Source organism: Artemia sp. Qi Xiang Cuo, chromosome 14 (genome assembly GCF_049724085.1).
Source record: "Artemia sp. Qi Xiang Cuo chromosome 14, ASM4972408v1, whole genome shotgun sequence".
In the NCBI taxonomy this organism is placed as follows: Eukaryota; Metazoa; Arthropoda; class Branchiopoda; order Anostraca; family Artemiidae; genus Artemia; species Artemia sp. Qi Xiang Cuo.
The window spans coordinates 35,588,506-35,604,137 of NC_142807.1; the positions used below are offsets into that span (position 1 = coordinate 35,588,506).

At 35.7% G+C, this 15,632-nt stretch overlaps 1 protein-coding gene across 2 annotated transcripts in view; it reads left to right on the forward strand.

Annotated features, from left to right (window-relative positions):
• The window catches only part of Tmx3 (Thioredoxin-related transmembrane protein 3), a 234,963-nt gene that overhangs the window by 174,684 nt on the left and 44,647 nt on the right, over positions 1-15,632 (forward strand). For both annotated transcript variants that reach the window (XM_089100129.1, XM_089100130.1), the window contains one exon: positions 1,407-1,599. In XM_089100129.1, the coding sequence (XP_088956255.1) occupies positions 1,407-1,599 (193 nt within the window). The remainder of the gene's footprint in view (positions 1-1,406; positions 1,600-15,632) is intronic.

Genomic DNA, 15,632 nt, shown 5'->3' on the forward strand with positions numbered 1-15,632 from the left:
AAGGGAATTCCAAAGCATGATATAAGGGAAAATTGGGGATTGGCGAGAAAATCAGGTGTTCCGGCGGTTTGGAGAAATTGGTTTGAGTGTGAGCGGAGGGGACGTCCAGGATTCACAGAGGAGCAAGGAGCGTAAAAGTGTGAAAGGTTATCGGGTAAAATTCTGTGACGGGCAGTGTGTGCAAGTCTTTGCAACTTCAGTCAATCTAGTAGTTACATATAGATCAGAGGTAGGATACCTTCGAGGAAGCCTGAAAGCAGCTTTAATGGCTTTATTCTGTGCTATTTGTAATGGTTTTGGATTAGACATGATTGTATTACCCCAAACATTGCAACAGTAATTAATATACGGTAGAATAAAAACATTATACATCATTAGAGAGTCTCATAGTGAAGAAAGCTATTAGCTTTGTTGTAAATTGTTAATCAACGGGAATTTCTATCTCTATCATTGCTTTCTCTCCAGTGACCATTTTTAGGGGGTCACGCTCTCGCGAGGTAAGTTTAGTTTTCGTATTCTTCGGCAGGGAGGATACCAAGGAGCTACCATATCGGGTTAAAACGAGTTTACCTCCAGTTGTAGTTTGTGTTTGGTTTTACCAACGTGCATACTCTACTTTTTTCTAATCTACTGCCTGACTTGGTAGTCAGATCCTGTTCTTAAGTTACGCCAAGTCGAAGTATTAACTGTTGGGAGCAATGCCAGCTCTGAGGTTTTTCCGGGTGGTTTTAGGCTACAGATGTTAGCCTTTAATTATAGCCTGCCAATATTCTCACTTGGATAGTAGTCAAGCCTATTTGCGGTTTGGTACATTTATCCAATAGCGGCGTTAAAGCTTTCAGAAAACAGAACTGATACTGTATATTAGGGGCTCTTGAAGCTAAAGTTTAAACTTATCATTGCTATTTATCAAATTCTTAATAAAGCAAAAGTTAAATTCTAGTATAAAGAGCAAGCTGTTTCGGAGGTGGCAGGCTGCCTCATATATATATATATATATATATATATAATAATTTTCGTCCGAGTTTTCATGCTTGTTTTTGTGGTATACTTTTTAAATATAGACTAAAATGGATGCGTATTGAGCCATTTTGGCGAAGTCTGTACCAAAACTAATTTACGCATATTTACCACGCTCAGACTCAAAATAAACTTCTAAATATTGATCTCCTCCTGGTGACTGTAAATAACTATAAAAATCATAAATATATATTCTTTCTTGATTTTCTTGCCGTTTATTTTATTGAATTGATCGATTTGGTGCCTGAACAACTCAATTATAGATTCTTCATTGTAATCCATAACAAAAGGAATCTGACGTTATCGTCGAAGAAACTTAATTAATATTTTCTGTGCAATATTATGATTATTCGGATTTCTATTTTATTTTATTTCTTTTCTTTTAGCAAGTATCAATTCGGTTGGGTTGGCAATCCAGATCTAATTAACCCTATTGTGATGGAAAGAATTATACCACCATCTCTTATAGTTATTGATCCTAAAAATGAGGTTCACTACACTTCTGGCGATTTACCAGAGAAGCTTACTGAAGAAGCCGTCTTACTTTTTCTCACCAATATTGAAGAAGGAACTATCCAGGTATATTTATTGTTTTCCTTGTCAATATGGAATATAATATGAATTAACTTACTTTTTACCATCTATCCGTCAATATAGTTGGAAATAAAGAAAAAAGATTGAGAATCAACACAATAAAAAAAAGAAATCTGGTGCCCAGCGAGGAATTGACGGGGCAATCCTGACGCCTTTGCAAAGAAAAAAACAAAAAAAATGGAATGGATCCAGTGTGGATCAAAAATGGATCTACCCTGGAATTCAAAATTTAAAATAATTTATGACATCTTAAGTGTCAGATGTTCTTGTTTTTCCCTGAAACTTACGCACAGTATTTTCTATAAAAAAAAAACAACTAAGAGAGAAATCTCAGTAAAAAAAAACATCAAACGAGACTGCGGCCAGTGGAGAGAAAAAAACCGAAAAATGTAAAACAACGTGGATATTTCGCCTGTATCCAAACAAGGCGTCTTCAGCACGAAAGAAACACAAGAGGAAAAAGATAAAAAAAAAGCTAAAACTGAAAAACAAATAAAAACAATATATATATATATATATATATATATATATATATATATATATATATATATATATATATATATATATACAATTGGCGCAATCTGATCCACGTAGGGAAAAGATGCTATTATAGAGTTACTTCAGTGAGAACACCAGAGTAACTAAGTGTTCATATTGCGTCGGGTTAACACAAATTTTAAGATGCAAGAAAGAAAGATATTGGGATTTTGTAGGGAGGGTGGAATTCTGTAAACCCCTCTCTATAGGGCTTATTGACTTTCAATATAACTGAGGAAATTTGCTCTGCCTTTATTTCTTAAGATGCAAAAAGCTCTCGATAGAGAAAACCAAAAGTTCTTGTAAAAGTTTAAGGTGTGCTGTTTCATTTCCCTGACGACAACTATCGTAAGAGACTAATACCTGTAAAATGCTTTAAGTATAATAATGCTGATGAACGACTTTTTGTATATAAAAGGAAAACAAAAAGTTTGTTTAATTTGAATGGTGGCAATAAAGACCATTAGTGAGGACCATCCGTCTATTTTAATCATTACGCATGACCTAAATCCCAGCAATGTTTCTTCTATAGCGTTGCCTTGTGAATGCTAAAGCGATTTCAACTCTTGTTCCTTAACAGGAGATTTGGGGACAAGATTTTTGCTAATTGCTCAAGCTGTGTTTTCTTTTCAGTGAATTAATTAAAAAACACTTTCAACAAAATAAGTTTTTAAAAAAAGTAAAGAACTCCATTAAACCAAACTAAATAAAATTAGAATCAAATAATCTAACAAGAATACAACTACCACAAATCAGTATCAAGAAATAAATAACCAAAACAAACAGAAATTAAAATAAATAAGAGTCAAAATCAAAACGAGCAGAAATTAATATGAATAGGGTTCTAAACCCCAAGCTTTTTAAAAGCCAGAATATAATTTGTACTTTACTGAAAAAAATTCAAATGAATCTACTGAAAAAAATCTGCATTGTCAGTTTAATATACATATGCTGATATTTATTCCTTAAAATCTTAATAGATTTTTGATTTCTTAAAGTTAGAAAAGTAAAAAAATTTTAAAGCATTTTTTAAAAGAATTTAGCTGCCCTCTGATCACTTTGACTCTTAAAAAGAACACTAGAGCGTCTAATTACTCATTGAATGAGCCCCCTCCTAAGTTTATATGACCATGCTTTCTATAGAAACCTTATGTCCTCAGGGAATAACTTAAAACCCTTACCCTGAGGGATAAAGGTTTTGTTATCCTCAAAGACATAATTTCCAGACAGTTTTGATACGCTGAACAAAATGGCTATCTCAAAATTTTGATTGGAAGTGTTTGGTGAAATTATGGGCGTAGGGGGGGGCGGCATTTGCCCTTTGATAACGTTCTACTAATAAAGTGGGGAATGGGCGTGAGAGGGGGGTTAGTAGCCCTCCAATCACTTACGACTATTACAAAGGGCACTTTACCTTTGAATATCCAATCGAATGAGCCCTTTTTCAAGTTTTTACGACAAAGCTTTCAATAAAAACCTTATATGTCCCCAGGGCATATCTTACAATCTTAGTCCTGAGGGTTCTGGGGGGAGTGTCATCCTCAAAGACCTAATTTCCAGAACTTTCAACAACGTTGAACAAAATGGTTATCTGAAAATTTTGATTGGATGTGTTTGGGGAAATGGTGGGCGTGAGGGGGGTTAGTTACCCTCCCATCACTTTCGACTATTAAAAAGGCACTAGTCCTTTCCATTTCCAATAGAAGGAGCCCCTTTTGAAGTTTCTACGACAACGCTATCGATAAAAACCATAACATAACTTACAACCTTTGCCCTGAGGGCTCTGGGGGGTTTGTCATCCTTAAATATATAATTTCCATAACTTTCAACTATTCTAAGCAAATTGGCTATCTCAAAGCCTTGATTGGACTTGTTTGGGGAAATTGTGACCGCGAAAGGGGGGTTAGTTGCTCTCTATTCGCTGTTGACCATTAAAGTTGGGGCTACCCCTTTCAGAGTGCGATCAAATGAGCTTTCTTTGAAGTTTCTACGACAAAACTTTCTACAAAAACCTTATATGCCCCCTGGGCATAACTTAAAACCCTTGCCCTGCAATCACCACTCTCTATAAAAACTTTAAAACGCTTTCTATAAAAACCTTATATACCCCCAAGGCATAACTTACAACCCTTGCCTTGAGGGCTAAGAGGGGGTTAACATCCTTAAAGACCTAATTTCCAGAACTTTCAACTACATTGAACAAAATGAATATCTCAAAATTTTGATTGGATATGTTTGGGGAAATGGTGGGTGTGAGAGGGGGGTTAGTTGCCCTACAATCACTTTTGACTATTAAAATGGGCCCTGGCCCCTACAAAAACCTTATATGCCCCCAGGGTATAACTTACAACCCTTGCTCTGAGGATTCTGAGTTGGTTAAGATCCTCAAAGACCTAATTTCCAGAACTTTCAACTACGTTGAAAAAAAATGGCTATTCAAAATTTTGATTGTATGTGTTTGGGGAAATGGTGGGCGTGAGAGGGGGGTTAGTTGCCCTCCAAACATTTTCAATCATCAAAAATGGCATTAGCCCTTTCAATCCCTAGCTAAATGAGCCCATTCTAAAGTATTTACAACAACACTTTCTATAAGAACCTTATATGTCCCCAGGGCATAACTTACAACCCTTGCCCTGAGGACTGTGGTTCGGGGGGTTGTCATCCTTAAAGACCTAATTTCCAGAACTTTCAACTACGTTGCACAAATTGGCTATCTCAAAATTTTTATTGTATGTATTTTGGGGAAAAATCGGCGTTAGAGGGCGGTTAGTTGCCCTCCAATCACTTTTGATTATTAAAAAGGGCACTAGCCCTTTGAATATCCAATCGAATGAGCCCTTTTCAAGTTTCTACGACAAAGCTTTCAATAAAAACGTCATATACCCCCAGGGCATAACTTATAACCCTTGCCCTGAAGACTGAGGGGGGAGTGTCCTGCTCAAAGATACAATTTCCAGAACTTTCAACTGCGTTGAACAAAATGGCTATGTTAAAAGTTTGATTGGATGTGTTTGGGGAAATGGTGGGCGTGGAAGGGGTGTTAGTTGCCTTCCAATCACTTTCGACTATTAAAATTGGCACTAGCCATTACAATTTCCAATTGAATGAGTCCTTTTTGAAGTTTCTACGACAACACTTTCTATAAAAACCTTATATGCCCCCACGGCATAACTTACAACCCTTGCCCTGATGGCTGTCAGGGGGGGGGGGGGGGTGTCATCCTCACAGACCTAATTTCCACAACTTTCAACTACGTTGAACAAAACGGCTATCTCAAAATTTTGATGGGATGTGTTTGGGGAAAAGGTTGGCGTGAGAGGCGGGTTAGTTGCCCTCCCATCACTTTTGACTATTAAAAAGGGCACTAGCCCTTTGAATTTCTAATCGAATGAGCCCTTTTTGAAGTTTCTACGACAAAGCTTTCTATAAAAAACCTTATATGCCCCCAGGGCGTAACTAAACAAACCTTGCCATGAGGGTTGTGGGGGGAGTGTCCTCCTCAAGAACATAATTTCTATCTGGAAATCAACTATGTTGGACAAATGGCTATCTCAAAATTTTTATTGCAGGTATTAGGGGAAATGGTGGGCGTGGGAGGGGTGTTAGTTGCCTTCCAATTACTTTTAACTATTAAAAAGGCCATTCCAATTTACAATCGAATGAGCTCTTTTCGAAGTTTCTGTGACAACTCCTTCGATACGAAGTGCCCTGGTCTAAAGAAAAAAAAAATATGTAAATAACAAATTGTGCTAACATCGTTCTTTACTTAGGCAGCGCTATTGCGATGCCTATGATTGAATGTTTTTGTATGCACGGTATGATGGAAAAAGCATTCTAATGGTGATTGTTGTTCTTTTTTCTTTCTAAACTGTTGATTTAAAACTCACTTGAAATCCTTGCAAACAGTAGGTATGCAATCAATATTTAGAATAAGTTTCAGTAATGTATTTGATGCAGCTTAATCTGGCTTTTTTCAATGCTCATATCACAACAGACATACACAAACATATATTTGTCAATATAATCAAGTAAACTTTTCGTTAAAAAGGACAGCTTATTTTCAAACCGTTTTGATAAATCAAGTTGAGATATAATCTATTTTAATTTTCCTCGTTTTAATTATTCAGAAACAAAAACATCTACATATTTTCTAATTCCTGTTATTACAGCTTGTGTCAAGTTGTTTTCTTCTTCAATTTAATTCTGTCGTTACAAATATTTTCTTCCTAAAAGGATGAAAAATATACGCTAATTATATTTGTTAATTCTTTCCTGTTTTCAGAATTCAAAGTACATAATAAAAACATATTACCAGCTATTTGTTTTTGGGTACCAAAAAGTCTGAATTTCGTTGTTGATATGTTTACTGCAAGAAAGCTGCGAGAAAATATGTGGCTCCTTTTTGACTCTTTATTAGGGACTTTCACTGCCCTTCCATAACTACTTTCCCCTATAGTGGATGCGATATTACGTGTAAAACTTTTGATTTATGCATTGTTTTATTTGTGTTTCTTTTAGGCTGAAGTTTAATATTCTGCTCTGAATTGAAGACTGCCTTGGGATAATATGTTTTTTTTTACTATTTGTTTAATTAAATTATGGCTAAACAGCCTATAGGAATTTAAGCAACACAATGTTTTAATGAAAACTTGTACATTTACTTTTCTTTTTTAACATCTATATTCATTCTTTTTTTATAAAAATGTTCTTACTCCTCAATATTTTGGGCTATTTAGAAGTTTGATTATGTTGATAAATGCCCTCAAAGTGGAGGATTTGTCAGAATAGTGAAAACAGGATAATTAAGTGAAAACGAAACAATAGGTGGTAAAAGTCGTAAACTCAGGAAGCGTCAGAGGCCTGTGTCTGGTTCCTGCCCCAATCTCCCACTTCACAAATTCCCTTTAGAATCCAAAATTGACTGATCCAAGTTGATTCTTATTCTTTTTAGTGAGTGGTTTTTAAATTGTACTATAGTAATTTACTCACCACTCCCCTACCTATAAGGCATAGGCCATACGTATTTCATCTAGTATTCATGGGTGCTTGTTTTATTTATATTTTTCAGCAAAGTTTCTGTTTAATCTCTTTGTATTGTTTCCCTTTCATATAGGAAGCATTGACTCTTTCTTGGCCATCAGAGTCATCGCTAAGTAAAGAGTGATGTGTCTCTCATGTACTATTTATTTTAATATTTTTATATCTGATCCTCTTCATAAGAGGGGTAGTGGGAAAAACTTGGCAGGAGGCTCATTCAGTCGAAAGTGCAAGTTCTACTTCGCTTTAAAGGGACCAAAAGGGATTAAAAGTTGGCAAGCCCTTCTGCTGTTTCATATTTTGCTCGCTAAGGGAACCATACCCCTTGAAATCTGGTGTATTATCCCCGAATATTCCCTCCTAAGAACAATTTCCGTCCGGAAAGTCACCCTCCCCCCAACGGAAAATCCCCTGCGAAAAATCTTATCCTGGACAATTCTCTCTTGGAAAATTCTCCTTACATGTAAAATTGAACAGCCCTAGAGGAATTAAGACAAATAATAAGAATGAAGAAAATAAGGGATTCTGGCTAGGGATTCTGACGTCCTCGATCGGGGTGGGAAAAGGTCATAAGAATGGATTGAAAAAAAGCAAACTTCATGGGGGGGGGGGTAAAGCATAAGCTTTTGAATAGATTTAGGTTGGGGAGGAACATGCGCAGTGTTCTGTTATCTTAAGGTGCTATTATGGAATGTTAGCAATATGAGTAGTTTTCATTTTTTTTTTTTTTTTTTTAATTAAACTGGAATCAGAAGGAAAAACAGTTAAAAAATTGTCGTTTTAAGATAGTAAAACTATATGGAAGGTCATTAATGAATTTATTCCAATATTTTCTTTTCTTCTGTTGGTGTTATAAAAATAAAATCCCGCTAAAAGCACAAATAAAAACACAGTACTTGAAAAAGAAGTCGTTTCCAATTGATTTAAAAGGACACTTAAGCCTCTCGACGGTTTGTGGAGGTTGAAGTCCCACTGTCATTTGTAGTTCATTCTTTTGCAGTGGGGTCGTTATGTTTAAATTTAACTTGATTATTCAGTTTATTGTCTGTTGGTTTTGCGCTTGAATGGCTATATGACTTTATTTTTGCTTGTTACAGATTTTTAATATCGCCCTTTATTTCCTTTGAAATACTTTTTATTATCTTTCTTAATTAATTGAATAAGATAAAATATGTTTATGCAAATGAAAGAAAGAAAGAAAAACTAATATTCATCGTAAGGACCTCCCGCGCAGAACTGGAATGTTTTGGTCTCAAAAAACGCTTTTTGAAGCTTCTTCCCACAAAAATATCCACTTACTGCTCCCTGAAATATGATAATACCCCATTCAGGGCTACACAGGTTATTATGAGTTGTTCCTTTCATATTTTATCTTCGTGGTTCGGGGGGAGGGTCATAATAATCTTTTTCCGCTGGGTATTCCTCATATTACCCACCCTATTAAATATAAAATTAAATATAAAAAAAACAAGTTTTTTTAACTGAAAGTAAGGAAAGACGTTAAAACTTAAAACGAACAGAAATTATTCCGTATATGAAAGGGGCTGTCCCCTCCTCAAAGCCTCGCTCTTTACGCTAAAGTTTTTTATTGTTAAAAAAAAAATAGAGTTGTGAGAAAGTCAAACTTTAGCGTAAAGAGCGAGGCGTTGATGAGGGGACATCCCCTTTCATATACGGAATAATTTCTGTTCGTTCTAAATTTTAACGTCGTTCCTTACTTATAGTTAAAAAAAAAACTTGTTTTTTTATTTAATTTTTGAACGTTTTTGAATTAATGCAGGTTTTGATTTAGGCTCACCGTACATGAATAATTAGAACAAAATTTTCATATTAATTTTACTTTTATTTGGTTAAATGAATTTTTCGAAAGTTGTTTAATTTTATTTACGAACGTTGTTATCAGTAATAAATATACGTCACTTACGAATTAACTTACGTAACGAACTTCTATATTCATATATTTTTAATACGTATGTTAGGGGGTTCTCCCCCTAGTCAATACCTTGCTCTTTAAGCTTAAGTTCGAGTTTTGTTCCAATTCTTTAAAAATAACCCCTTAATCACAAAGGCCGTTAATTAGAATAAATAGCTCTTATGAAGGTGCTAAAAAAATCTTTGGCTTAAAGAGCGAGGTTTTGACTAGCGGGTGAACCCAATCATATACGAAATACTTTCTGTTCGTTTTAAGTTTTGATGTGGCTTCTTACTTTCAGTTGAAAAACTTGTTTTTTTATATTTAATTTCTGATCTTTTTTCTAAATCATGCTGGGAAATCCGGCACCCCCTTCATAGCAATGTCCCTTCCCCCATGAAAAATTCCTTCATGGGAAGATCCTCCCACGTAACCCCGACCCATCCACCTCCCCCCACCACCAGAAAAAATCCCCCTGAATTCGTCTGTATACTTCCCAATAACCAATACTATATGTTAACATTGGGTAAAGTTCATAACTATCAGCCTTCCCCCCGGAGACTTCGGGGGATTAAGTCATCCTAAAGAACATAGTTATCATATTTTCGATCATGCTGAACAAAATGGCTATCTCAAAATTTTTGATCGGGTGACTGGGAAAAAAATGTGCGTGGGAGGGGGCCTAGTTGCCCTCCATTTTTTGGTCACTTATTAAGGGCACTAGTACTTTTAATTTCCGTTCCAATGAGCCCTGCCACGATATTCTAGGACCACTGGGTCATTACGATCACCCCTGGAAAAAAAAAAGCAAAAACAAATAAATACGCATCCGTGATCTTTCTTCTTGCAAAAAATGCAAAATTCCACATTTTTGTAGATAGGAGCTTGAAACCTCTATAGTAGGGTTCTCTGATACGCTGAATATGATGGTGTGATTTTCATCATGGTTCTATAACTTTTAGGGGTCTTTTCCCCTTTTTTCGAAAATCAGGCAAATCTTCTCAGGCGCTTAACTTTTGATGGGTAGGACTAAACTTGATGAAACATATAATTGAAATCAGCATTAGAATCTGATTTTTTTTATGTATCTGTTGGTATCAAAATCCCGTTTTCAAGAGTTTCGGTTACCATTGTGCCGGGTCGCTCCTTACTTACAGTTTGTTACCACAAACTATTTGATTATATTAACGTTATCTTTTACTTATGCTCAGATCAACTAAATGGGAGCAGTTGGTTCCTCAGCATATATTTTGTACGGTCAAAATATGTTCCTTCAAGTGACGGATGTTAAGGTTTAATATCTACCCTTGTTCATGGGAAGGACCTCTTAGCCAGAAAATTCTTAGTTCAGAACACATTATTTGAGACTTCAAGTATCTCCTTTCCCCAAAAAAGATTCAGTGAACTCTCGCCTAATAGCTGGTGTGAGTATAAACGCTTCTTTTACTTTTTAAATGGTGGTATAGTGACTATAGCCTCTAAACTGGGACGCAATGCAAATAGTTATTGGTACAATATTTCTATACCAATTAGCCAATAGCTGGTTGGACGAAATGCGTAAAAAAACAAAGCCTGTAGTGTCTACTAGTTTTGACGACCGAAGAACAAGCAGTTTTCATCCTTCCCTCAAATTTGTAGGTTCCCTTACTAAAAAAGAAAACTTCCTGAAAGTTTCAACTTGATCCCAAGCAATAAGATAAAACAAGGTATATTTACCAAACTAAGTATAAAAATTGCCACCTTTTTTTAAACTGATTGACAGCATGCAATCTCTTTAGTGAGATGTAGTTGCAGGTCTAGAGGAAAAAAAAGGGAAAGAAAAAGTGCCTTTGTGAGCTTCCAAAAACCAACTGACTGATCTGATCTGATATCTGCTAACCGGGATGACTACCCGCTTTGTAGTCATAGTTATAGTTTTCAGATTAGCTATTGGTTAATGGAATCTCCTCAATATTCTCTTTTATATAAATCAGCATTGGTCATCTTAGAAATATTGTGCAATCGTATTTTAGTCCTATTCAGGCCAAAATTGTTAGGCTCTGGCACAACCTGACGGAAATCGGCACTTTGCTATGGTACGGTTGATTGTTTACGCAAAAAGGACGCTAAAACTTTAAATTTTCTTTCAAATGATCCTTTCCGTGGTATTCTAGAACCGTTGGCTCGAAACGATCACGCCTGACGAATAAAAAAGTAAGAAGACATAGGCCTACCAGCAAATGTACGTTTTTAACTTTTCTTCGGGAAAAATACAAAATGATAATTTATAACATCTGAAATTGGAGATTAAAACCTCCTGTATGTTCTTGGGTGTGTTGAATTTCACGATGTGATTTTCATCAACCTTCATCAACCTTCCTCCCTCTTTTTTTAGGATGTTTTGCCCATTTTTAAACCTTCCTTATGCTATGGGTGAATAACTTTAAGCATTAATGAATTTTACGTATCCAGGAATAGCAGTAATGCGGGGCTCCCACGGCGTCTATAAAGTTAATAAAACGTTTTCCTCGCAGAACTCTGTTGACTTTATTGCAGCCGGAAAGAAGTTAAACTTTATTTAACTTTTTCAAGAAAGTCCGCAAAGTTCAGCCAATAGCAGAAGACGTGTGGAAAATTTCAAATAATCAACATACAAATTAGTGTCTACAAATATAATCGTGTATACTTGGTTAGATATTTTGCTTGGTAAAAGAAACATAAAAATATTTTCGTTTATTACTAAAAGACAAAAATGCCTAAAAAGATGGTTTTCTCAGCTTCATGTATGACTATTTCAGTTACTTTCTATGAAAAATTGCTGTTAAGTCAAAAAGATGAAATGCTTGTGTGATTGGGACAAACTTTATGGTTTGTACTTTCATGACAAACTTTATTAACTTTATTGACAACGTGGGAGCCCCGCATAAAACAGAAACTTTTGATGCATATATCGTGGTTAAAATTCTGGTTTTTTAGAAGACTGATTTGTTATGACAGGGAATTCATTTTTTACTACAAAAACATATCCTTACTTACCGTTCATTGTGGTGAACAGTTTGGTAATCTAAGAATAGCTTTTGACTTGTGTTTGTGTCTAATAAACTTCTGTAATCTAAAGGTAGATCCCCTGTTGGTCATAAAGGCGATATGTCTATGCTATTTTCTTCCCTCTTCCCTAGCTCTTTGATTTTACTAGCACTAAACTGTTATTGTAAACGGAGAGGCACTTTCAAATCGTTATTTCTTCCGATAGTAAAGTTAGTTACTTGAAACGTATCCTTTCAACAGTTGAATATTACGTTTTATGATCGTCCTTGCTGGGGGGTTAAATCCAACTGGGAACTAAGAATGGGCTTGTTTTTGTCATCTAATATCTCTATTTTTATTTTGCCAGATAAAAGAAAATGTTCATTTATGTGGTAAAGGGGGTAATCCGCGCTGAAACTTAACTGATCTGTTTAAAGGAGGAATTGACTTATGTGATGAGTAAGGTCAAATTCTGTGTTATGGGGCTGTAATCCTGTCACAGATTATCTCAACTAATAGTTAATTAGTATTTAAGCGCTAAGGGGAATTGTCTATAGCCTTGGTAAGCAAGACATATGTTTGTCTTGAAACAAAACTATGATAATGGTGCATGCTGCAGTTAATAAAAGGAAAGAATTCCGTTATAGTTCTGTTGTATGCCCGTCCTCTATGTAGAAAGTTATTATTATTATTATTTTTTCAGGGGAAGAGGGGAATAAATCTTGGTACATTCTCTTTAAAGAATTTTTTAGAGAAGTAAACCTTTTTCATAAAAACAAATTTAAGGAAATATAGACAAATGGGTAAAACTGTTTGTGAGGATAAGACTTTTATCCGTTTTAGATTCCCCACCCCCAACTCTTTTTTTCCTCTTTTTGTTGGTAATGAGTATAGATAATAAGCTATAATAACCATAAGATGGGTAATATAAGAATTAGACAATTGTTTATAAATTTGACATAATATGTACGCATGCTCTTCAGATTTAAACAAAAAACTTAAGGTATCGTATCTGGCTTTAGATTATAAAATAGGCAGATATTTGCTGAAAAAATATCACAGCGCCATGTCACCAAATAAAATGATGAATGACCACAACTCTAAACACATAAATGAACATTTCAGTGACGGAACCCCGTATATCGTTTTTACAAAATCACAAATATTTTTTGGCGATTGTATTAGCCGACGAGGCTTGCGAAAATACGTACAGAGAACTTTCTAGTTAAAATGTGCCAATATTGTCTGGTACAAGTCCTGGCTTGATTGAGCCCTCATTGAACTGTTCTGCAGTGATGGACCACCCTAAAGAAGTTAGCCCTTTTTTTTATTTTATATTACTGGAGGGACAAAAGCCTGAAATGTGCTGTTTATCTTTGCTCTCTAGGATACGAGTCACTTTAAGTTTGGTGCAGTTTTGAAACAAGTAGATTTTTTTCACTTTGTACTCAATTTTTGGTCTTTGTGCTATGCATCTATTATTAAGTCTTCAGCTTTATGCTCGATGCATATTGGTTATTCCTCCCGTTTGCATTTGCTTACTTCATACTTCTAAGAATGCAAACTTGATTCTGATTGGTGGATGACTTTTGACTGACAAATTATAGACCCTTGTATGTTCATGCATTTAGTAGCGTGTGTTGTGGAAAGGGTTTGCGCATCCAGCATTAAATACTTAAGCATTAAGTATAAGTTTTTTATCTAGAGCCAAGTTATAATTGCCTGGAAAATGTGCTTATGCCAACTTTTGAGAGAAGACTGTACATTTTATCAACCGTAAAGGCACAGGTAACGTCGCTTTTTGCATTCCGGCTGGTATTTCTGATTAATAATGGAAACCATGAAATCTTGCCAGACAATACATTTGAGAAAATATTCTTTGAAGACCTATCCTGCTTGTATAGATTCTGTACTAGTGAAAACGGGTCTAATTTGGACAGGTATGCTCTATGGGTATCAAACAGTTCGTGGTAACGAACTATAAGCAAGGAACGATGCGACTCAATAGTAACCGAAACTCTAAGAAACTGTCTTGATAACAATGGATACGTCAAAAGAATTGAATTTTGATGTTTATTCAAAATTTGTAAACTTCATCAAGTTTAATGTTATCAATAAAAAGTTACGAGCCCGAGAAAATTTGCCCATTTTTGGAAAAGGAGGAGACACCCCCAAACATCAAGATGTTTTACTAAAAATCACACCATCAGATGCAGCATACCAGAGAACCCTACTATAGAGGTTTTAAGCTCCTATATGCAGAAATGTGGAATTGTGCATTTTTTGCCAACAGCAAGATCTTTTTGTTCTTTTTTTTCAGGGGTGATCGTATTGAACCAGTGATCCTAGAAGATCGGGAGAGGGCTCATTTGATCGGAAATCAAAAGTTCTTATGCCGTTTCTAAGTGATCAGAAGTATTGGAGGGTAGCTAGCCCCCTCCCGTGCCCTTTTTTACCAGTCGTCCGATAAAAATTTTGAGGTAGCCCGTTTATTGAGCATGGTCGACAGATCTAATAACTATGTCTTTGAGGATGACTTGACCCCCCCCCCCCGCTAGCCTACAGGGGAATGTCTGCAAGCTATGAACTTTGTCCATTGTTTACATATAGTATTGGCTATTGAGAAGTATACACATATTTTTCGTGGGAGGGGGTTTTGTCTGATGCGGGGGTCACGTAGGAGGATATTTCCATGGAGGAATGGAATTTTCCATGGAAGGGAGCTGTAATTCCCGGCCTTATTTAAAAACGATCGGAAATAAAAAAAAAATGTTTTTTAACATTTTTTTTAATGTTAGGAGCAAAGTTAAAACTTAAAACGAATAGAAATCATTACGTATATCAGCGGGGTTGCTCCCTCTTCAATACCTCCTCTTTACGCTAAATTTTTTTTCGAACTTCTAAAAAAGCTTATTATTCTAATTAAATGGTCCTTGTGTTTCAGGAGTCATTCTTGAATAATTGGAATAGAAAGTCAAACTTTAGCTTAAGGAGGGAGGTATTGAGGAGGGGTAACCCTTCTCATATACGCAATAATTTCTGTTCTTTTTAGTTTTAATGTTGCTCCTTACTTTTAGTTGAAAAAATAATTTTTTTATTTAAATTTAAAAAAGAAAATCTGAAGTTGAAAGAAAATTACATAGATTTCTTGAGTTCTGGCTTACTTTGTAGTTCATGTTTGAAAAAAAAAAAAAAAAAATCAAAGTATATTTGTTTGGAAGATGCATGGGAAAATCTTTATTACTTGTGAATTCCACGTACTATTTTTTTTTACTTACCTTAGACCTTAGTTCCTCCAGTGCCTTTGGAGGCACACAGGGCGTCGGTGAGTAGCCTCCCATCTTCCCTCATGTGAGCCGCTGCGTATATCTCTTCCCACTCTGGGATGAGATTCATCTGGTGGGTTCTTCTGTCACGTTCATAAATCCTACGCAGCGTGTTCTTTGGTCTTATTCGGCGACGGGTGCCTTCCGGAGGAGCATTTTTGGAAGTCAGTGATCTGGCATGCAGAGGATGTGTCCAAGGT